The 24,165-nt window shown below is 31.8% G+C and overlaps 2 protein-coding genes across 4 annotated transcripts; one reads left to right on the plus strand and one right to left on the minus strand.

Moving 5' to 3' along the window:
- The first annotated feature begins 2,826 nt into the window (after window positions 1–2,826).
- On the plus strand, window positions 2,827–9,254 carry LOC139852100 (protein DWD HYPERSENSITIVE TO UV-B 1-like). Of its 3 annotated transcripts, XM_071841323.1 has the most exons (11): window positions 2,827–2,848; window positions 2,927–3,033; window positions 4,749–4,839; window positions 4,987–5,240; window positions 5,338–5,902; window positions 6,283–6,894; window positions 7,383–7,796; window positions 7,943–8,137; window positions 8,246–8,302; window positions 8,536–8,595; window positions 8,685–9,254. In XM_071841323.1, the coding sequence occupies exons 2-11, from the start codon at window positions 3,002–3,004 to the stop codon at window positions 8,769–8,771; spliced, it is 2,367 nt and encodes a 788-aa protein (XP_071697424.1). In that variant the 5' UTR covers window positions 2,827–2,848; window positions 2,927–3,001; the 3' UTR covers window positions 8,772–9,254. The 3 variants fall into 3 exon arrangements, with proteins under 3 accessions (XP_071697424.1, XP_071697423.1, XP_071697425.1); XM_071841322.1 differs by lacking the exon at window positions 2,827–2,848 and having other exon boundaries at window positions 2,857–3,033; XM_071841324.1 differs by lacking the exon at window positions 2,827–2,848 and having other exon boundaries at window positions 2,857–3,033; window positions 4,749–4,815.
- Window positions 9,255–14,690: 5,436 nt separating this feature from the next.
- LOC139855770 (zinc finger protein 3-like) lies at window positions 14,691–15,586 on the minus strand. The gene has a single exon (XM_071845016.1). The coding sequence runs from the start codon at window positions 15,502–15,504 to the stop codon at window positions 14,995–14,997; it is 510 nt and encodes a 169-aa protein (XP_071701117.1). The 5' UTR covers window positions 15,505–15,586; the 3' UTR covers window positions 14,691–14,994.
- Window positions 15,587–24,165: the final 8,579 nt, after the last annotated feature.

The raw sequence follows: 24,165 nt of genomic DNA on the forward strand, positions 1-24,165 counted from the left end.
AACATAGTGTTTATCATCTCCGTTGTGTCTACGTACTTTCCTGTAATATTGAATCACAATATTGATACGTGAGCATTCATATCTCATCTTTTATATATTAATAGTGTATCCATGACTAGTGCTCGAGTATATATTATTATGCATGCTTGTATGCTTAATTTTCGTCGTTAAATAGTTATGATAAATCATGAATTTAATACATATGCTACTGAGATAAGGTATATGATATGCATGTCGTTGAAAAGCTGACGAAAAATTAATAACTTTACATTTAGAAATCGTATGGTTTCGATGAACGGATTAAAAGATATGGTCAATTGAATTATCATTAATTTTAGTATTATTATTAAAATGATTATTATTATTATTACTATCGTCGTTATTATTATCTAATTATTATTCTTATTATTATTATTATTATTATTATTATCATTATCATTATCGTTATTAATATAAGTATTATCATTAAAAATTGTTATTGTTATTATCAATACTATCTTTATTATCACTAAAGTTATTATTAATAATATTATTATGATTATTATTATTATTATTATTATTATAATTATTAGTATTATCATTAGTATCATTATAATTATTAGTATTAGTATCATTATCATTTTAGTATTATTATTAAAAATTATCATTTTAAATAGAATTATTATTTTTATATAAAAATATTATTATTACTGTTAATATTAAAAAGTATCGTTATTATTAAAATTATCATGATTAGAATTATCATTTTATCATAAATGATATCGTCATTAGTAAATATAAATATTGTTATTAGTAGAATAATAATAATTATTATTATTATTACAAAATAATACAACCTTTATTTATTATTATTATTATCAATATTATTTTATTAAATAAATATGTGATACAAAGATATTTTTACCACACGTAATATAATAATACATACCACTATATTTTTATGATATAAAGTGAACTTTATAAATTTTATTACTTAAGATATATAAAAGTATATTTTTATCATATATAAATTTTAGTATAAATTTTTATTAATAAATGATTTTTATTATTTACTCTAATAAAATCTGATAAATATATTTAAATATATAAAAAAGACTATATTTAAGTTATATAATAAACATAAATAGATTTTGGAAGTCATTTTTGGATTAGATGACTTTTGTTGACTTTTGCATGATAATCTCGAGCATTAGGATTGTGATACACTACAACTTGACCTAAATTATTAGACAGATATTGATCAACGTATAAATATATATATATACTTAATATAGGGTCGTGAATCCGAGGCCAACCCTACACTTGTTCAATGACGTCATATGCATTTTTACTACAAAATACAGTATCGTGAGTTTCATTTGCTCCCTTTTTAAATGCCTTTGCAATATATATATTTTTGGGACTGAGAATACATGCGCTGCTTTTATAAATGTTTGACGAAATAGACACAAGTAATCGAAACTGTATTCTATGTTGGATTATCGAACCGAATATCACCCCTTTAGCTTAGTAGCCTAAGAATTAGGGAACAGACACCCTAATTGACGTGAATCCTAAAGATAGATCTATGGACCTTGACAAGTCCCATTCTGGAATTTGGAATGCTTTAGTACTTCGATTTATATATACTGATTGCGACGGCCGGTATATAGCATACTGATTGCGATCGTATGCGGGGGATATTCTATATGCATCCTTGTTAGTCGGTTACCAGGTGTTCAACATACGAATGATTTTTAAACACTTGCGAGTGTATGATTATTGAATAAATGAAATCTTGTGGTCTATTAAAATGATGGAAATGATTGATATTGATAAACTAATGAACTCACCAACCTTTTGGTTGACACTTTTAAGCATGTTTATTCTCAGGTTTGAAAGAAATCTTCCGCTGTGCATTTGCTCATTTTAAAGATATTACTTAGAGTCATTCATGACATATTTCAAAAGATGTTGCATTCAAGTCGTTGAGTTCAATCAGGATTATTATTAAGTAAATGACAGATTAGGTCATTTATAGTTTGGATATTTTGAAATGGTATGCATGTCTGTCAACTTTCGATGTAATGAAAGTTTGTCTTTTAAAAACGAATGCAATGTTTGTAAAATGTATCATATAGAGGTCAAATACCTCGCAAGTAACCATATGTTATTGTATTCGTCCTTATGGATTAGGACGGGTCGTCTCATGAAGTTAGTGACGGGGTCATTCATGTCAAATATTGATAAATTAGGGTCATTGAGGTAAATAAAAGAAAAAAAAAATTAGCTTCGTTGTTTGATAAAATATAAAATATTGATTGATGTGTCGTTAACGAAATACGAGTGAATATTAAAAGGGTTTTGATAGACGTAGCGCTAGTTTATAAACTTTGTTTAATTAATTACCGAGTACAAATATTTCTTTTTCAATATCGACTTTTTTTATATAATCTGATATGAGTATTAATATTATTCAGGTTGAATTATAAATATTGAATAACATTATTTTTGATATACTAAATTTAACCGTGCTATGTTTATCATTTTTCATACTACCTCCGTCCCACCAGAAGTGTCCACTTTGACTTTTGACAGTCTTTATTTGTCAACTTTGACTATAAATATTTATGTTCGTGTTATATATTAATTGATGAAAATTATATGAATTGATTGAGTTTTAATTGTGTTTTCATTGATATGACTATTATCAAATATTATATAACACCAACAAAAATATGTAAAGTCAAAGTTGAATAAGGAAGACTGGAAAAAGTTGTGGACACTTCTGGTGTGACGGAGGGAGTATTAAAATACTGAACCGACAATTTTTTTATCACCAGGAAAATTACAAACGTGTAAAACTCAGGTACGGTACAATATTGTGATGCTAAAAAGGATAAATTTGGTAAGTCCGATCTAATTGGGGCCGTAAATTAATTTGCAGAAGACTCGATGATGATCAAATTCAAGTGTACGAACCAATTGATTCATTAATTTTTGAGAGACGCCCAATACTACCATGGCAATCGATATCCAAACCCTAAAACACAGGTAGCACCAACACTATCTTCTTTTACAGTATCTTTTATCATTATTAATTAATTAATTAATTAATTCTGATATTTCTATTGTGCAATTCTTCCGTCTTTTCATTTATTCATCTTGTTGGGTCATTCTTAATATAAACTTTGTTTGATAATTATTAAGGGCTAATTAATGGAATGAGATTTGATGATTGATGAATATGAATTATTTAGTATTGTTTTAATGATGATCTTTATCTATATCTATACTCCGTAGTTGACTTGGTAAATGCATTGTCATACTTTCTACCAAGAATTACACTACTTTATTATAGGATCTTTCCATGTTACTTCATCATATGGTTTTAGTGTGTTGAAAAGATGACGTATGCAAGACATGTAGAGTTGAGGTAAGAAACCTCCAATGAGTATAGATAGGGTCAATCTGGTTAAAATCCTTGACTATGAGAACGTACGTGGTTGTAATATCAGTCAGGGGCGAAGCCAGGATATTTAGTTGCTGGTGGCACAAAAACATAAGCTTATCGCATCTTATCGAAAATTAGTACTATGTCCTAAGATGAAACTAAAAACATGAACAACAAGACTTACGATACATAATAAAAAAATAAAAAAATAAAAATCAAGCTTTAGTTTAATTAGATTGTTTGTAAAATACTAAAGCATAACAATTAGAAGTTCGTTATTAAAAAACACTATACATAGATGATTGCTTAGTTTATTTTAATTGTGGGACCGGCCGGTGTAAGGCCGTCAAAGGGTTGATCTTACTCCTTTGTACTTGGTTTTATTTTTTAATAAAATATCTAAATTGTTTTCTAATCTAATATGCTACTTAGACCACTCCCTATGGTTCCATTACCCGTCATTACCCGCTTATTACCCGTAGTTACCCGTAATGAACCATAGGCACGGATTAGTTACCCGCGTTAGTTACCCGCATTCACCATGGATTTAATGGAAGTGTTTAGGTTAGTTATAGGAATTGTGGGTCCCAGTGGCTTTTTATTGTTGGACTTGATGCTTTATTGCTTGTACGTTGTATATTAAGAGGAGTATTGTTTTAGCCATGATAGGGAGTGTTTAGTTATGAGTTAGTTATAGGATATTGGTGTTGATGTGGCGCTGATGTGGAAGATTAAGAGGATGAATAGTTTAGTTACGATAGGGAGTGGCCTTATAATTATATACCCTGTTTTATGAATGATGTCCAACGATTTTTATAACATGTCATGTACTCCGGTAATGATATACAGAGTCTAAATATTAATAATAACAATGAATATTGAAACCAATTTTTGGTATGGTATAGTGGCTCTTTACGATAAAGAAGAGTTGGGGTGGGTGGGCTACGGTCCAATATAATACGTCTAAACAACTTTGGTGGATAATTGGCCTTCTATGTACCCGGCTTTATAATTTGGACTGGTGTCACTTATGTAAAGTTCACAAATCTAAGATGGATGATGGGCTGTATGCTTCTTGGGCAACTGGGCTGAGTAGTGGCACTTGCCACCACTAGACATAATGTGGCTACGCCTCTGGGTTGTATGATCGTTGAGTGCTCTTGTTGGTCTGTTTGATCGGGCACAGTTTCCGTATTTCGTACCAACAATTTTGAACTTTTGATTACTAAATTATGGTACTTTTTATCTTTGAGATGTTTCATCTGTGAGTTATAGGTGAATTCTGGGTTAATATTTAGTTTGCTTTCGTTTGTAGGTATATTGATTCTTGCAAGGATTGGAATACTGTCCCTAATAAAGCAGTTTTTTCAGCTTTCGTTAAGGTTCACTTCATCGTATTGATTGGCGTTAAGTTTTCGTCTTCGTTATTAAAGAAGTGCTTATACTGTATAGAACTTGTTGGAGAAGTCGTTGTCACAAAATGTATTACTGTAAATGATTGAATCATGAAGTACTTTTAATAATGTTACAATGCTTTTAATTTTATGATGCAGGCTGAGGTTAATAAGCTGGAGAATGAAGAGTCTAGCTTTTCTATCTTTTTGGATGACTTAGAAGGTGTCGATTTCCATCCACTTTATAACGTGTTTGTCCTAATTGACATGTCAGAGATAGATGCAGTTGATATTCTTCAAAAGTCGTCATGCTCTTTGGATGCCGATTCTGTTTTATTATTATTGCATGCCGTACACCACAAACTCCGTGTTGTGGACCTCCAAGACAGAACCTTTGGCAAAGATTTCTTATTGTATGTCTTAATTGCGTCATGCTATTTTTCAATATGTGTTATGCACTCATTCTTAATCTGTTATCATTAATTAAAACTGTATTTATTTTTTCAATAGGGGGCTTTCATCGGGAGGTTTGGCATGCCAAGTTTTACATTTAAAGTTTTCACATTTTCGGAAGGTCAATATGACTGGGAAATTTATGCAGATGCGTACGCTTAATCTTGATTTTAGTGCATCACTAACTAGCTTTGGGAAAGATTGTTTTTCTTGTACGCCAAATCTCAAGTGTTTATCTTTATGTGCAACAAAAATATCCAATCTATGGACCACGAGTGCGTCACTTGCAAAACTCCCATCTTTGACCGAACTTCGTTTTCAAAGCTGCTTATGCCGTGATGACACAAAGGCTTGTCCTCGATCTTTTGGGGCAAAACCAGATGAGAACACTAGTTACAGTCCTACTCAAGAAACTGCCGAAGAACATACATATGCATATCCCAACGATGAAGATGAACTTATAAATTTGTTTCTGATAGGTACCTATAATAATTCAGTTCACGGAACTGTAAATGAATACGATGATTCAACAGATAGTGAAGTTGACTTCTCAGATACTCTTCCTGGCAACAGTTTGTTGGAAGATTTCTCTTGGAATGGCTTACTTGATCTTCGTAATGAGGTAATTACTAGTGAGTGTAGTATTTTGTTATATAATCATGAAACTTTTTGGATTTTTGTATGGGGTAATTGCATAAAAAGGTGATCAACATTCCTCAAGTTTCATGACATAATGTAGTATTTGCTCAATATGGTACCGAGTTTAAATTTATTTATATTGGGTAACTGGTATATTTGATGCATGTAAATAGTAAGTTTGACATATATCCTGAAATGACAGAAAGCTAGAGAACAATTGATAAGCTCTTTACTTTTATAATTTGATTGAGTTTCTTATTTTGCAATGCTATACTAAACAGAGAAGTTTGATAGCTTTTTTATGCGATTTTCCCTTTTAATGTTCTTATGTTGCACTGCTAATATTATTTTCATATATATAAGATCTTTCCTAGGGGATCAGAAGAAGATGCAGATGAGTCGTGGGCGATGTCAAGACCCATCTCACGTGTTTCGCGAAGAAAGCATCGTTTTGATCACCCATCACCAATATGCTATGAGAAACATTACAGAGACTACATGATAGCTTCATTCCCCAATCTTAAAATCCTGGATAACCAGCCAATCAGAAGGGCTGAAAAAGATCGAGCTGCTGTAGTCTATTCAGATAACTTTGAGCATCTACCATATAAAAGAACAAATAAAGAGAGCATTGTTAGTATCCTTAAAAACCGTGAGATTAAAGCAGCAAAAAATACTACTAGTTATACCAGATCAGTTGGTGCTTCTAGAGTTGGGTGTGCGGTGTTCCCATCCTTACGTCCCCTTTCGATAAAGTCCAGCACCATGCCAAGAGTTGATGTTGGTACAACCTCCTTTCGTCCCAGACAATTTGAATATCATCCTTGTAATTCAAATCTCATGGTTATCGGAACTTTGGATGGTGAAGTTGTTGTCGTTAACCATGAAAGTGAGAAGATTGTTGGGTACATCTCGTCACATGGAGCAACGAATAGCGTTCTAGGATTATGTTGGCTTAAAAAGTATCCTTCTAAGGTAGACCCATCTTATGCTAGCTTTAAATGTTACAATAATAATATACTCCAACTGTAATACGCTTAATATTTATTATTTATTGATAGGAAGACTGCTGCTGATAAGATATCATATTTTGTACGGTTCATCCTTTTATATTTGACCATGAATATAAATCTTAGAGGTGACAAAATGGGTGGGTCACGTCAGGTAGGTTGGGTAATGGGTTTGGATTATAATGGGTACTTTTTGGTTTATAGTTTGTCAAATTTGATAACATAATGTATCAATTTTAATACTATTCACACTGGGTGACGTTTGAGTGTATGATTGTTTTGACCTATTCTCCTTTTCTGCAAGTTTTGTATTTGACCCTTTTTACCTTTGAAAGATAATTCATGTACCGGATCAACCCAATAATAAGTTGTCCGAAAAATCAAAATCCCTGCCTTTAGTTAATCTATTACAGGTTTTGATGCTCATTTTGTTTGTTTGGTTCGGTATTGCAGCTTATTGCTGGGTCGGATAATGGTGTGCTCAAACTGTATGATATTCAGCATACGCCTTCAACGGCTGTTACCTTTGATGGGTTTGACCAATTGACCTCTGTGCATGTCAACTCGTTGGACGAACTATTTCTTGCCAGTGGGTATTCAAACGATGTTGCTTTGTATGACATCAGCACAGGTCAGCGCCTGCAGAGGTTCAGCAACATGCACCAGGAGCACATTAATGTTGTTAAATTTGCAAACCATTCGCCATCTATGTTTGCTACATCATCCTTTGATCATGATGTAAAGATGTGGGACTTAAGACAAAAGCCAATTCATCCGTGTTACACAGTTTCCAGTTTTCGGGGAAACGTAATGGTCTGCTTTTCTCCAGATGATCATTATCTTCTTGTATCAGCTGTTGACAATGAGGTGAAATTTACATTTTACATTTACATTACATAATAATAATTAATTTTGTAGAAATGAAATGAAAACCGGTAAATGGAGCATTGTGGTTGAATGAATATGCGTTTTTGAATTTTAAATTAATTAAAATTAAATTAATTCATGCACAGGTGAAACAGCTGCTTGCTGTTGATGGAAGGCTTCACCTAGACTTTGGAATAGCCCCAACGAGAAGCTCACAGAACTATACACGTTCTTATTACATGAATGGGGGGGATTATATATTAAGTGGAAGTTGTGATGAAAATGTTGTAAGAATTTGTTGTGCTCAAACAGGAAGGCGACTCAGGGATATATCATTAGAGGTAAAAAAAAGTTCTGCTGCTGACGTGGCGGCTATTGTTGAAATGCATGTGTTTTTTTGTAGTTTGTTATAACTTTCGGTGTGTGTTTGTTTGGTTTTGGGTGTGCAGGGAAAAAGTTCTGGTTCCTCGATGTTTGTTCAGTCTTTGAGGGGGGATCCGTTTCGAGTACGTTTTCTCCCTTCTACTCTTATGTTAATCCGACTCTTTAAGGTCTATTTGGTTAAAGTTTTATTGGTTACGATCCATTGCATTCCATTATCATGTTTGCTTGTCATGTAGGATTAGAAAAACATGTTTATTTTTTTTTTTTTTCAAAAGAAACTTACTTTCCAAAAAGATGATTGTTTCTTGAAATTGAATATTTGTATATCGTGCTCATGACTACTACTTGTATTCAGGATTTCAACTTGAGTGTGTTAGCAGCCTACTATCCAAGCTCAAGACCAGAAATCGTCAAGGTTTATATATATATATAACATATCCTAATTAACTTATTACTTTCTATTGTCTTGACATGATACAAGAATTTCAAGTTACAATTTTGCAGATCAACATGTTGTCGTCGAAAGATGCTGATAAAGATTCCTTGAGTGATGAACATTTACATGCAGCACAGGGTTTGTCAGGAGCTTGAATTACGCAGAGTGTTGTAGGATGAAATAGTGTACAGTAGCTCATATAATACTTCATCCGTCCCAAAATAATTGTCCCGTTTGACTTTCAAAATCTTTCTTCTTACATTTTGACTCTAAATTTTACCCGTTTTATTTATGCTATATAATATTTGAGGAAATTTATATGAATAGATTCGGTTTTAAAATGTGTTTTCATTGGTTTAACTTTCAACAAATACTATATAACAGAAACAAAAATTTTGAAGGTCAAAGTCGTAGAATAAAGACTCAAAGAGTCAAAGCGGGATAGTAATTTTGAGACAAAGGGGAGTATGTATTAGTTTGTGCATGTTTATACTATCCATGTATGTATGGTCTAGAAGTGAGAATAGCATAAAAATGTGGATGCTGCTAATGCTTCAGAGATGAAAATTACAGAATAATCCAGCACCATGGAGATAACTGAAGTGAGCTTTAATGTGTAATGTTTATTTATTTGTTTACTCTCTCTCTCTCTCTGAACAAGTTCAAAATGTCAATTCCATATTTTGTTCAAAGAATTAGTATTTTTCTCATATTGCATAAATTTTGTTAGCATTTATGACCAGCCCCTCTCTCTCTCTCTCTCTCTCTCTCTCTCTCTCTCTCTCTCTCTCTCTATATATATATATATATATATATATATATATATATATATATATATATATATATATATATATAGGGGCAGGATCAATGGGGAAGTAACCAATCGGGGAAAGCGGGGGGAAGCAAATTATTTTTTTTGGAATTTTTTTTCCCGGCATCAAGATCACACGAAAATATGAACATTTAGAAGAGACACTTCGTGATGAATGTTATTATTTAGGCGGAAAAACGATCGACAAAAATAACATTCAAGATAATATTGTTCGTGAAGAATATGAACGTTTTTTTTCATGTTTTGTGAAGTAAAATTTAGCCCGATTTAGAGTTTAGGGTTTAGGGTTTAGGGTTTAGGGTTTGGTGTTTTGAGTTTATTCCATAAACCCAAAACACCAAACCCTAAACCCAAAACTCTAAACCGTTCGTGTTAAAAACTCAATCTAAATTCTAAATCTAAACCCTAAATCTAAACCCTAAACCCTAAATTTCTAAACCCTAATATCTAAACCCTATAAACCCTAATATCTAAACCCCAATAGCTAACACCTCAACATACGCTCGAAAAACACGATAATTGTTATATATTACTTCTTCGAGCGTTTTCCCGCCAAAATAAAAACATTTATCACAAAGTGTCTCTACTAAATGTTCATATTTTCATCCCATCTATAATGTTCGTGAACAAGGTTTTTTTCAAAAAACGAAAAAAAAAAAGTTTTTTGCTTCCCCCCGATTGGTTACTTCCCTCTTAATCCTACCACTATATATATATATATAGTGGTAGGATCAAGGGGGAAGTAACCAATAGGGGGGAAGCGGGAGGAAGCAATTTTTTTTTCTTTTTTTTTTCGTTTTTTTAAAAGACTTTGTTCACGAACATTATAGATTGGATGAAAATATGAACATTTAATAAAGACACTTTGTGATAAATATTTTTATTATGGCGGGAAAAAACTCGAAGAAGTAATATATAACAATTATCGTGTTTTTTGAGCGTTTGTTGAAGTTTTAGATATTAGGGTTTAGATATTAGGGTTTAGATATTTAGGGTTTAGGGTTTAGATTTAGGGTTTAGATTTAGGATTTAGATTGAGTTTTTAACAACGGTTTAGAGTTTAGGGTTTGGTGTTTTGGGTTTATGGAATAAACCCAAAACACCAAAACACCAAACCCTAAACCCTAACCTCTAAATCGGGCTAAATTTTACTTCACAAAACATGAAAAAAAAACGTTCACATTCTTCACGAACAATATTATCTTGAATGTTATTTTTGTCGATCGTTTTCCTGCCTAAATAATAACATTCATCACGAAGTGTCTTTTCTAAATGTACATATTTTCGTGTGATCTTGATGCCGGTAAAAAAATTCTAAAAAAACGAAAAAAAAATTTTGCTTCCCACCGATTGGTTACTTCCCCATTGATCCTGCCCATATATATATATATATATATATATATATATATATATATATATATATATATATATATATATATAGTGGTAGGATCAAGGGGGAAGTAACCAATCGGGGGGAAGCGGGGGGAAGCAAAATTTTTTTTTTCTTCGTTTTTTGAAAAAACTTTGTTCACGAACATTATAGATTGGATGAAAATATGAACATTTAATAAAGACACTTTGCGATAAATGTTTTTATTTTGGCGGAAAAACGCTCAAAGAAGTAATATATAACAATTATCGTGTTTTTCTAGCGTATGTTGAGGTTTTAGATATTAGGGTTTATAGGGTTTAGATATTAGGGTTTAGAAATTTAAGGTTTAGGGTTTAGATTTAGGGTTTAGATTTAGGATTTAGATTGAGTTTTTAACACGAACGGTTTAGAGTTTAGGGTTTAGGGTTTGGTGTTTTGGGTTTATGGAATAAACCCAAAACACCAAACCCTAAACCCTAAACTCTAAATCGGGCTAAATTTTACTTCACAAAACATGAAATAAAACGTTCATATTCATCACGAACAATATTATCTTGAATGTTATTTTTGTCGATCGTTTTCTCGCCTAAATAATAACATTCATCACAAAGTGTCTTTTCTAAATGTTCATATTTTCATATGATCTTGATGCCGGAAAAAAAAATTCTAAAAAAACGAAAAAAAAATGTGCTTCCCCATTGATCCTGCCCATATATATATATATATATATATATATATATATATATATATATATATATATATATATATATATATATATATATATATATATATATATATATATATATATATATTTGTTTAGTTTTTTCATCGAAAAACAAGAAACTTATATAACAATTAGAGAGATTCATCAAATAGACGAATAACTCTAAAACGTACAACAAAAATAATTATTATTCAATGAATGAATTGTAAGTTAGCATTTATGACCAGCCTCTATATATACTGTGAGTAAATAATAATTATTCAATGAATGAATTGTAAGTTATTCTTTATTTATTACAAAAATATATTCTTAATGGTTAAGATGTTTTATAGATTTAGTAAACATCACTTTATACGTTGACACTATCTTCTAAAGGTTTTTAAGTATCGACTGATTCACATCCCAAGTTACATTTGAAAAAATTGATGTACATGAAGGATGAATTTAATTTGAGTTATAAAAAATGATTTTGTTTGTCAAATATTTGGGGTTATATGATATGATATAAACTACAAATTGGTTAAATTTTTAAGATGATAAATTGGACGATGTTTAACAAAAAATTGGTTGAAATTTTGATACATGATATATTGCATTTGAAAATAAGATTTTAAATTATTAAGTTAGTTCATGAAGCTATAACAATAATGTTTTGAATAAAGAGATTCATCAAATAGATGAATAACTCTAAAACGTACAACAAAAATAATTATTATTCAATAAATGAATTGTAAGTTAGCATTTTTGACCAGCCTCTATATATAATGTGAATAAATAATAATTATTCAATGAATGAATTGTAAGTTATTCTTTATTTATTACAAAAATATATTCTTAATGGTTAAGATGTTTTATAGATTTAGTAAACATCACTTTATACGTTGACACTATTTTCTAAAGGTTTTTAAGTATCGACTGATTCACATCTCAAGTTACATTTGAAAAAATTGATGTACATGAAGGATGAATTTAATTTGAGTTATAAAAAATGATTTTGTTTGTCAAATATTTGGGGTTATATGATATGAACTACAAATTGGTTAAATTTTTAAGATGATAAATTGGACGATGTTTAACAAAAAATTGGTTGAAATTTTGATACATGATATATTGCATTTGAAAATAAGATTTTGAAGTTAATAAGTTAGTTCATGAAGCTATAACAATAACATTTTGAATAGGGGTGTGTATGGTACAGGAAAAAACTGAAAAAACCGAGGACCAGACCGAACTGGCCCGAAATCGAACCGGACCGAGGAGTTTCGGTACGGTCCATGGTCCTTAAATATCATATTTTTCGGTCCTCGGTACGGGACGGATCGAACCCGAAAAAAGGGAAACGGACCGGACCGAAATATTGACATTTTATCCATCTATAATTTAACAAATAGTCTCTACTATTATTGTCTTCTTATTGTATTTTTTCATGTTGTATTTACTAAACCATCAAATAGAATTCGTCTTTTGTATCTTTATTTTGAGATCATTGCATACACTTCTCCATTTCTTCATGTAGTTGTACTTCATTGTGTACTCTGTTAATATTATTTATAATAATAGTCTAGCTTTTAAAAAAAAACACATGTAGGGAGATATATATTTTGCATGTCAAATGAAAATAAACGCTTTTGCTACATCTCTTGAAAAGTAGACCGACTATAATCGCAATTCCAACAGTCAATGATGACTGTACTCAAGTGGGACGGTTCTTTCCCGGAAACCGAACCGAAAATCATGGAACCGAACTGAAATTATTTGGTACGGTCCTCGGTATGACTTTCTTCAATAATTTGGGACTCGGTACAGAACCGAACCGAATTAGTTTGGGACGGAAGTACCATGCACAGGCCTAGTTTTGATGGTAACCCTTTCAAGATTCTGACGTCTTGTTTTTTTATTTCTTTTACGCCGTAGTTTGCTGTGCCTAAGGATCAAGTACCGCTTTGACATGCTATTTTCGTCGACGATAACAGTATTCTTCAACGCTGCAAATACTAATTTTTGACTATATTCTCTTTTTTCTAGGGTTTGGAACCTAGTCAAGTTAGGCGGCTCATCCCACGCCGATTATGATTATTGAAGAAAGAAAAAAAAACTAAACGATAAAATAAACATTATTTAAGAATAATGAATATCTAAATATCATTAAAGATTTGTAGGGAGAAAAGAAAATAATAGGAAAGAAAAACTTGAAGTCGCACACATGGATGATTCTTTCATCTGTTCATAACACGTGTTTTTCTGGTAGAGATGAAAGACTTGATAGAATTACCTCAAGTTTACATAAGGTGTAGAAAGGAAAAAAATAGAACACTTACGTGGAAAAAAAAAACTAAATAAATAAACATGTAAGAGAAATTAGATAGGGGCAGTCGGTTGTTTACAAGTTGTTAAAAGAAAAGGTGATAGAAGATTAATTGAAAACGGCGGGGGTGATATATATATATATATATATATATATATATATATATATATATATATATATATATATATATATATATATATATATATATATATATATAAAAGGAGGTTATGATAACTAATAGAAACTGCGACGGCTTATTAATTATTTGGATTGAGGAAAAAAAACAATAGAAATTAACAATGATGGATCCCTCCGTATCACGACCAAGTGATCGGACGGGTTACATAGTTAGAGCACTGATACCATGTTAGAATAGAACTCGTATTCATTACTTTATTATTGATCAACTATTGATAGTAATTACATAAACCTTAACCATCTAATTAACTCTAATGGATCCAAACCCAAATATTGGATTTGGCCTAATCTTATATGTCTAACAGTATAACAATCCAAGAATCATGGTCCATTTAGATTCGAGAGATCAATGTTATTATGCCCTGCAAGTTGTATGCTTTACCTTATTTTCAGATCCATCAACTTAATTACCTTATGCTTTACCTCGTGTATGAAATCGATTTGTATTTATTTTTAGCTTGAAAATTAAAGTGAAGAAATATAATTTCTGGACATGTAAACTGTGAAAGGCACTTCATTATCAGTATTATTTTATCTACCTGATTTTCATTTTCATTTTCATATTTATAAATATAAATGAGCAAATAATTTATTGGAAAGTTCTGGAAACACTTTTTAATCGGTACCTATAGCATAGTCATTATTCATTTTTACACAGATCGATCAGGTAGCTAGCTAGCTAGTGTACAACATGCAGTGGAATATTTATTTGATATTGTCATGTTCTTTCATTACATTGTAACAATACAAATCAAGTACGAGGAGAATAAAACGTTGAAAAACAAATAGCACAAGTCACAGCTAGTTCAAGCCTTGACACCCCACAACCACAACCTCTGAGTGAGTGAGTCGGGTATGTTCCAGATTATGGATAGACATCTGATTGTGAGCCGGCCTGGATAGGGTTGATCAAGAACATCAATTAATTTAATTTACATTACATTACATTACAGCTTTAGATTCAAATCAAGCATATAATGTTGATCAGACGGCTGAGAATCATGAGTAGCTGGTTGTTGCATATCCAAATAGAACCCTCCAGGCCATTTTAAATACTCTCCATAGTATGTGTATGGCTGCTGCACCCAATTGGTTGCACCTTCATCATCACCATCAAACTTGGCTGCACTTGTTGTTTCTCCATTATTTGTGGTTGGCATGTCAACAAGTGAATGGGGTTGAACACCGAGTGATGGATGATTAACCATCAGCAACTTCATCGGCTGCATGTAATTAGTTGTTGTGGTTGGTGATAGGTATCTTCTAGCTGCATCTCTCTCCCTTTTATGAGCATTCTGGTGACCACCTAAAGCTTGTGAACTGTAAAACTTCCTCTTGCAAAAGTTGCAAGTGTATACCTTCATGGGTCTTGATGAGGCCGAAATCTCTGCTACGCTTTGTCCTAAACCAAGATCCAGCCACTCGTTTTGGTGTTGTTTACCTTTTTTAGTATTCATTGATAATGATAATTCAATATATTTCAGAATATTGGTTGATAGATCTTTATAGTTGAGATATTATTAAGGTACTCTTGGATCACATAAGAGCATATATGAGTAACAAGATATATATATATATATATATATATATATATATATATATATATATATATATATATATATATATAAAAGCAAGAGAATAAGCAGCAGCAGTCAGCAGATGATGTTAAATGCTAGCTACTCTGTTTGAGTTATTTCTCTGTCACAAAATTAGCTTAGATTTATTAGAATATGTATATTAGGATTAACCCAGCCCAATTGTATAGACGGGCTTGGTCCACTAAAGTTAATTAGGCTTACTTAGGGTTTTTTTGTATCTATAAATAGTTGATGAATAATACTCAATAACCTACGGGTTTCATTCTATAACATGGTATTAGAGCCTTAGATTTCTTCCGCTCTATCTTTCTTACTCTTTTTCCTCCACGTTCTCGTCCGTGAATTAAAAGTTATTACCTATCTTCATTCCCATTCAATCTTTTCTCCTCACAACGCAACTCTATTCTAGTTATCTTTTTTTTTTTCTCCAGACCCTACGACTATTCTACTTCATAGCAGCCGTAATTTTTCTGCTGAGTAAAAAAAAAGAATACGTCTTCTTCTGACAAATCATTGATATTTATCCCCGTATATGTAATAGACAAAAAAAAAATCGTATTCTGTTATAATATATAAATATATATATAAATGGATAGTCAATTATTGATACACAAAAGTAATATTATTGTATTACCTAAACTTGTGATATTTTTGCTATAAATAGCCATGAATGCAAGCATTAAACTTGCACCATTTTCTCACACTTACAAAGTGTTTATTTCTTTCTCTCCTTTATCATCTTTGTTCTTACACTTCATTATTAGCATTCTTAATCAAGAATCAAACCACTAAAGGTAGTTATAAGCCTACTGAATTATAACACGTTATCAGCACGATAATCTTAATACTAATTATGGTTGGCTCTGCCACCTAAATGATATATGGTCGGTTATACCACCTGAATAATATATGGTGGACACTGTCGCCTAATTATCATTTATGTTACTAACATTTATATTTCTATTATCTAACATTTATATGGTCGACACTGTCACCTAATTATCATTTATGTTATATAACATTTATTTATGATTGCTTACATATGGTCGACACTGTCGCCTACTTATCATTTATGTTATATTAAATTTTTGTTTAATGTTTATATACTTATGAATATAAATTGACTCTAATTTATCATGTTGTTTATTTTAATTTTTGATAATAGAAAATGTCGAATCTGGAAAAACTTAAATTTACTCCTTTAGAATCAACGGGAAACAACTACATGCCATGGGTTATAAAAGTAAAAATGCATCTTAAATCAATGGACATTCTTGAAACCATAAATGAAAACAACACTTGTTCTGAAAAAGAACAAGCAACGGCATGTTGCTTTATTCATCAACATATTGATGAATGCTTACAAAATAATTATGTGACTGTAGAAGATCTCCATGTTTTATGGGAAGGTCTCAAAAGCAGATTCAATAATCAAAGAGAAATTTTACTTCCAGCTGCTATGGATCAATGGAGAACATTAAGGTTCCAAGACTTTAAGAAAGTAAATGAATACAGCTCAGCTCTGTATAATACAGTCTCACAACTTAAATTCTGTGGACATGAAATAAGTGATGCAGACATGTTGGAGAAAACTTTCTCCACAATGAATGCTGCCAACATAACAGTGCAAAGAAATTTGAGAATGCTAAAGTTCAACACATATCCTGAACTTAATTCATATCTCTTGGTTGCAGAGCAAAATGATGAGCTATTAATGAAAACTCAGCAATCCCGTCCTACTGGTACACTTGCAATCCCTGAAGCAAATACTGCAAATAATTATAAACAGGGACAAGGATGCGGGCAAGGTCGTGGTTATAATAACCATCGCCATCATCATGTCAAAAGCCATAACTATGGTAGAAACCATCCTTATGGTAATGGGAATGGGCGTGGACGTGGCCGTGGCCGTGGTGGTCAAAGAAATAATAATCCACGAAAATATAAATATCAACCACAAAAAAAGCCCACTAAACAAGATGTTGAAGAAAATTCTTCTAAAAATTCTGAAGAATCTTGTTACAGATGTGGTAGAATGGGCCACTGGGCTAATATTTGCCGAACATCTAAACATCTTGTTAAGATGTATCAGGATTCGCTGAAAGGTAAAGAAAAGGAAGTAAATTTTGTGGATAATATTGATCCAACGGTCACTGAGCAACCATCTGATTTATATGAAGATTTCTTGAATTAAATTAATATGTTTCTTTTATAAATAAAACGATTTAACCTTTGTCATCATGTTTTCTCAAATGTTTCAGTTCTATATGTTTTATCAAATGTTCCAGTTCTATGTTTGATGTTTCAATTCTATGTATGTCAAATGTTTCAGTTTTATCTATTTGTGTGTAATAAACATTTTGTGTAACATTTATATACTTACTGTTTGTTTCTTATATATGAAGTTTAATATGAATTCTGCTGGAACACAACATCAATCAAGTAGTGGAGATCTCTGTATAGCAGATAGTGGTACTACACACACTATACTTAAATCTGAAAAATATTTCATTGATTTGAAACCAACGGAAGGAACTATACATACAATATCAGGTGTTGCTAACTTGATAGAAGGGATAGGAAAGGCAAAATTCATATTACCAAACGGTACAACATTTTTAATTAATAATGCCTTATTCTCTCCTAAGTCAAGCGGAAATTTATTGAGTTTTTCTGACATATACCTTAATGGATATGATTATCAGTCAGTAACGGCAGAAAATGAGAAATATTTAAGTATCACTAACAAGAATCACGTGATTGAAAAACTTCCAAGACTTAATTCTGGATTACATTATACACATATAAATGTACCAGAAGCATATATGGTGATTAAAGAAAAGTATATTGATCCTGATGTATTTAATTTATGGCATAACAGATTGGGCCATCCAGGATCAACAATGATGAAAAGAATTATTGAATGTACACATGGACATCCACTGAAGGATAGAAAAATCCTTCATGATACAATGGTTCCATGTATATCTTGCTCTCTTGGAAAATTGATTACTAGACCCTCACCACTTAAGGTTGAGAAAGAATCACCAATGTTTCTTGAAAGAATTCAAGGTGATATTTGTGGACCAATTCATCCACCATGTGGACCATTTAGATATTTCATGGTCCTAATAGACGCATCTAGTAGATGGTCTCATGTTTGTTCTGTTATCAAGCCGTAATGTGGCATTTGCAAAATTTCTTGCCAAAATTATTAAATTGAGAGCACATTTTCCTGATTACATCATTAAAAAGGTGAGACTTGATAATGCTGGTGAGTTTACATCTCAAGCATTTAATGACTATTGCATGTCTATAGGAATTGTTGTTGAACATTCTGTTGCTAATGTGCATACACAAAATGGTTTAGCCAAGTCACTGATTAAACGTTTACAGTTAATCGCTAGACCATTGATAATGAGAACAAAACTCCCTGTATCTATATGGGGTCATGCAATTTTACATGCTGCTGCATTGATTCGCATCAGACCAAGTGCAAGTCATAAATATTCCCTCATACAACTTGCTTTTGGTCAAGAGTCAAATATTTCCCACCTTAGAACATTTAGTTGTGCAGTATATGTTCCAATTGCGCCACCACAACGTACAAAAATGGGTCCTCAAAGGAGGTTGGGAATATATGTTGGATATGAAACATCTTCAATCATAAGGTATATTGAACCTATGACAGGTGATGTTTTTACAGCACGTTTTGCTGATTGTCATTTTAATGAAACATTGTTTCCTAGATTAGGGGGAGAAATAAAAAAGAAAGAAAATGATGTTTCATGGTGTGGACCTCAATTAAAGTATCTTGATCCTCGCACAAAAGAATGCGAGACAGAAGTTCAAAAGATAATGCATATACATGAACTTGCAAATCAATTGCCTGATGCATTCACAGATACAAAAAGGGTGACTAAATCATATATACCAGCAGTTAATACTCCAGCTAGAGTTGAGATTCTAAATCGAAAAACTGATAATGTAGTCACTCAAGAATCTATGCCACGTCTGAAACGTGGGAGACCAGTTGGTTCCAAAGATAAAAATCCTCGAAAAAGAAAATCAGCTGATAATAAGGTAAAAGAAAGTGTTCAAGAAGAACTACAAATCAGTACTCCTACTGCAGAGGAGATTGATGATGTCAATACAGAAATTGCAATCAATTATGCACATTCAAAAATATTATGGAACCGAAATGAAATGAAAAATCTTGATGAGAAATTTTCATTTAATGTTGCATATGACATCATGAATAATGATGATGATCCAGAACCAACATCTATGGTTGAATGTCAAAATAGACATGATTGGGCTCAATGGAAAGAAGCAATACGAGCTGAATTAGAATCACTCAATAAAAGAAAAGTTTTCAGATCCATCATTCTCACTCCTAAAGATGTGAAACCTGTAGGATACAGATGGATTTTTGTCCGAAAAAGAAATGAGAAAAATGAAATTACAAGGTATAAAGCTAGACTTGTAGCTCAAGGTTTTTCTCAAAGACCGGGAATTGATTATGAAGAAACTTATTCCCCTGTTATGGATGCAATTACTTTTAGATACTTAATCAGCCTGGCAGTTTCTAAAAATTTAGAAATGCATCTCATGGATGTTGTGACTGCTTATCTATATGGATCACTTGATAGTGATATATATATGAAGATACCTGAAGAATTTAAGGTACCAGAAGCATCAAATGCAAAACTCAAAGAAATGTATTCGATTAAATTGCAAAGATCTTTATATGGGTTAAAACAATCGGGACGTATGTGGTATAACCGATTAAGTGATTACTTGATAAGCAAAGGGTATACAAATAACCTTACTTGTCCTTGTGTTTTCATTAAGAAAACAACATCCGGATATGTGATCATAGCTGTTTATGTTGATGATCTTAACATCATAGGTACAAATAAAGAGATCCATGAAGCCATTCAACTTCTAAAGAAAGAATTTGAAATGAAAGATCTCGGAAAAACCAAGTATTGCCTTGATTTACAAATTGAGCATATGCCTAATGGTTTACTTGTACATCAAACAACATATACTGAAAAGATTCTGAAACGTTTCAATATGGACAAGGCAAAACCATTAAGTACTCCTATGGTTGTTAGATCACTCAATGTTGAAACTGATCCATTTCGTCCATGTGAAGATCATGAAGATATTCTTGGACCAGAAGTACCATATCTTAGTGCAATTGGAGCTCTTATGTATCTTACAAATTGTACAAGACCTGACATTTCTTTTGCAGTTAATTTGTTGGCAAGGTTCAGCTCTGCTCCTACCAAAAGACACTGGAATGGGATCAAACACATATTTCGATACCTTCGAGGAACTACTGATTTAGGATTATTTTATTCTAACGAATCAAAACAAGATTTGGTTGGTTATGCTGATGCAGGTTATTTATCTGATCCACATAAAGCTAAATCTCAAACTGGATATGTATTCCTAAATGGAGGTACTGCAATATCATGGCGTTCTCAAAAACAAACACTTGTTGCTACATCATCAAATCATGCCGAAGTGATTGCATTACATGAAGCTACTCGGGAATGTTTTTGGTTGAGATCAATAACACAAATCATTACTGATTCTTGTGGACTAGAACGCGATAAAAGTCCAATAATTATCTATGAAGATAATGCAGCTTGCATAGCACAGATGAAAGAAGGGTATATCAAAAGTGACCGAACCAAACACATACCTCCTAGATTCTTCTCATACACTCAAAATCTCATTAAGGACAACGAGATTGAAATGAGATATGTTTAATCCAGCAAAAACTCTGCTGATCTTTTCAAGAAAGCACTTCCAACTGCTATTTTCAGAATACACGTTCATAACATTGGCATGAGACATGTTCAAAAGATGTAACAACTGAAGCGATGTCTACTTGAGGGGGAGTCAACTCCATGCTGCACTCTTTTTCCCTTAGCTAAAGTTTTTTTCCCACTGGGTTTTCTTTAGCAAGGTTTTTAACGAGGCAGTAACTTACAGTTGATCTTCAACAAACAAAATTGCTATCCAAGGGGGAGTGTTATAATATATAAATATATATATATAAATGGATAGTCAATTATTGATACACAAAAGTAATATTATTGTATTACCTAAACTTGTGATATTTTTGCTATAAATAGCCATGAATGCAAGCATTAAACTTGCACCATTTTCTCACACTTACAAAGTGTTTCTTTCTTTCTCTCCTTTATCATCTTTGTTCTTACACTTCATTATTAGCATTCTTAATCAAGAATCAAACCACTAAAGGTAGTTATAAGCCTACTGAATTATAACATATTCTTCCTAAAAGAAATAAGAAGATGATCTTTTATTCTTTCTTTTTTCACTTACTCTTTCCTTTTCAAATTACTATCTATTCCTTATTAAATTCTTTTCCTCTTGATTTCTTCAAATCTTTCCCATTAATGAAAATTATCTCTCTTCCTTCAAATCTTTCCCATTAATGAAAATCATCTCTTTCTTTCATGCTTCTAATTCAGTTATTAAAGAAAAAAAATAAAAAAAAATCTTATTTCCGTATACTAGCTCGATCTTCTTATTTGTTTTAATTTCTCAAAATCTTTTCCTTAAATAATAATAAAAAAAAAGTAGAAGACTTTCAACCGAGAAGCAAGCTCCATTATCAAGACTACAAGCTCGAGAATGAAGACTTTTGCTATATTTTTGGTTTTATTACGTTCATAATGTTTATGTTTATATCATGTATTTATGTATTACGTTCCAGTTCGAGCGTCTGTGATTTTCTCCCGCTCAAACTGTGGGGGAGTATTAGAATATGTATACTAGGATTAACCCAGCCCAATTGTATAGACGGGCTCGGTCCACTAAAGTTAATTAGACTTACTTAGGGTTTTTTTTTGTATCTATACATAGTTGATGAATAATACTCAATAACCTACGGGTTTCATTCGATAACAAGATTAAATTAAAGTAAACAGATACTACAAATAATGCCATATCATCATCATCATCATCATCATAATAATAATATATTCATGTCCCCACCAAACCAAGTGGTGGTTGATGTTCTTGAGGAGACAATGCTCGCTGTTGCTGCTTTCAAGTCATTGTATTCCTAACCCCACTTAAATAATTTGTGAGTGCATTTTCTCCATCTTATTATATACGGAGTAGTAATTGCTAAAAGAAAGATATCAACTTTACATATATGGTTCTCGCCCTTTTAAGACTAACTAACTATAAATGTATACAATTGATAATAGAGAATCCTTCCAGTTTTGGTCCTGTCCAAAATCTTCAAATTATTTTCCCAGTGTCTGCCACTAATAGAGAACCACCAATCACATATTTTTATCCTTTTTGCGTGCAATTGGCCGGGTAACTATTGATTAATTGATACCCTTTTTATTTATATATAAAGCATAACACAATCACATTTTACATTAACATACTACATGTAGCATGCATGATACCATTTTTTTAGCATATTGTTTGTTTGTTCATCTCAGTCAGCTTCTCTACAATGCGTACATGACGTACGTACGTATGTGCACCTTTTTTCTGTAGCCAGTTCAGTTAATTAATTTGCTTCTTTCAGCTTAAAATTTACTGTATTAATTTTCAGGTTCTTGACACATAAGCTTGAGTCAAGTTGCTAATCAAAAGCTTACATAAGTGGAGTTAAATCCAGTTGTAATCAACTGAAAACAGTGCTAATGTGTTTGTCTCTATTAGTCGGTAGGCTATTCTAGTGGTTATCATCCTAATCTACCATATAAATAATAGACAAAATTTGTTTATGAATAGTACTATTTCGGTTTTCACTTTTCATAAATCTAACCCTCTAACTTTTATTAAAATACAAATCGAACCCCACATTTTATACCTATATTCTAAATTATTATTTATCCCATCGCTAACACCAAAAATACTGAATAATAACACCCATCACGCTTTACCGACTTGTACACTGCGCTCAAACATTTACCATATAACTAATAGACAAAATTTGTCTTATTTGTTATGAATAGTACTATTTCGGTTTTCACTTTTCATAAACCTAACCCTCTAACTTTCATTAAAATACAAATCGAACCCCCACTTTATACCTATATTCTAAATTATTATTTATCCCATCACTAACACCAAAAATACTGAATAATAACACCCACCACGCTTTACCGACTTGTACACTGCGCTCAAACAGTAGGACCCACATAGGCCACTACTGTGCTACAATTTTTTTTTGTCTTCAACGATAAAAGAAGCAACTTTCTTAAAAGGAACAACCCTTCAATGCTATCAAAAGATGTCAAAAAACATTTTTTTTTTTACAAAATAGATCAACTAACTTTAACGTTAAAAGAAACAACTTTCATAAAAGGAACAACCCTTCAATGTTAGTGTCGAAAAAAAAAAAATTATTTTTACAAAATAGATCAAGATTTTTTTTTAATTCGCATAAAAAACGGAGCCTCCGGCGCGAAGCGAGGGCTCCACAACTAGTTTATACTAATATACTAA

Source organism: Rutidosis leptorrhynchoides, chromosome 6 (assembly GCF_046630445.1).
Source record: "Rutidosis leptorrhynchoides isolate AG116_Rl617_1_P2 chromosome 6, CSIRO_AGI_Rlap_v1, whole genome shotgun sequence".
In the NCBI taxonomy this organism is placed as follows: Eukaryota; Viridiplantae; Streptophyta; class Magnoliopsida; order Asterales; family Asteraceae; genus Rutidosis; species Rutidosis leptorrhynchoides.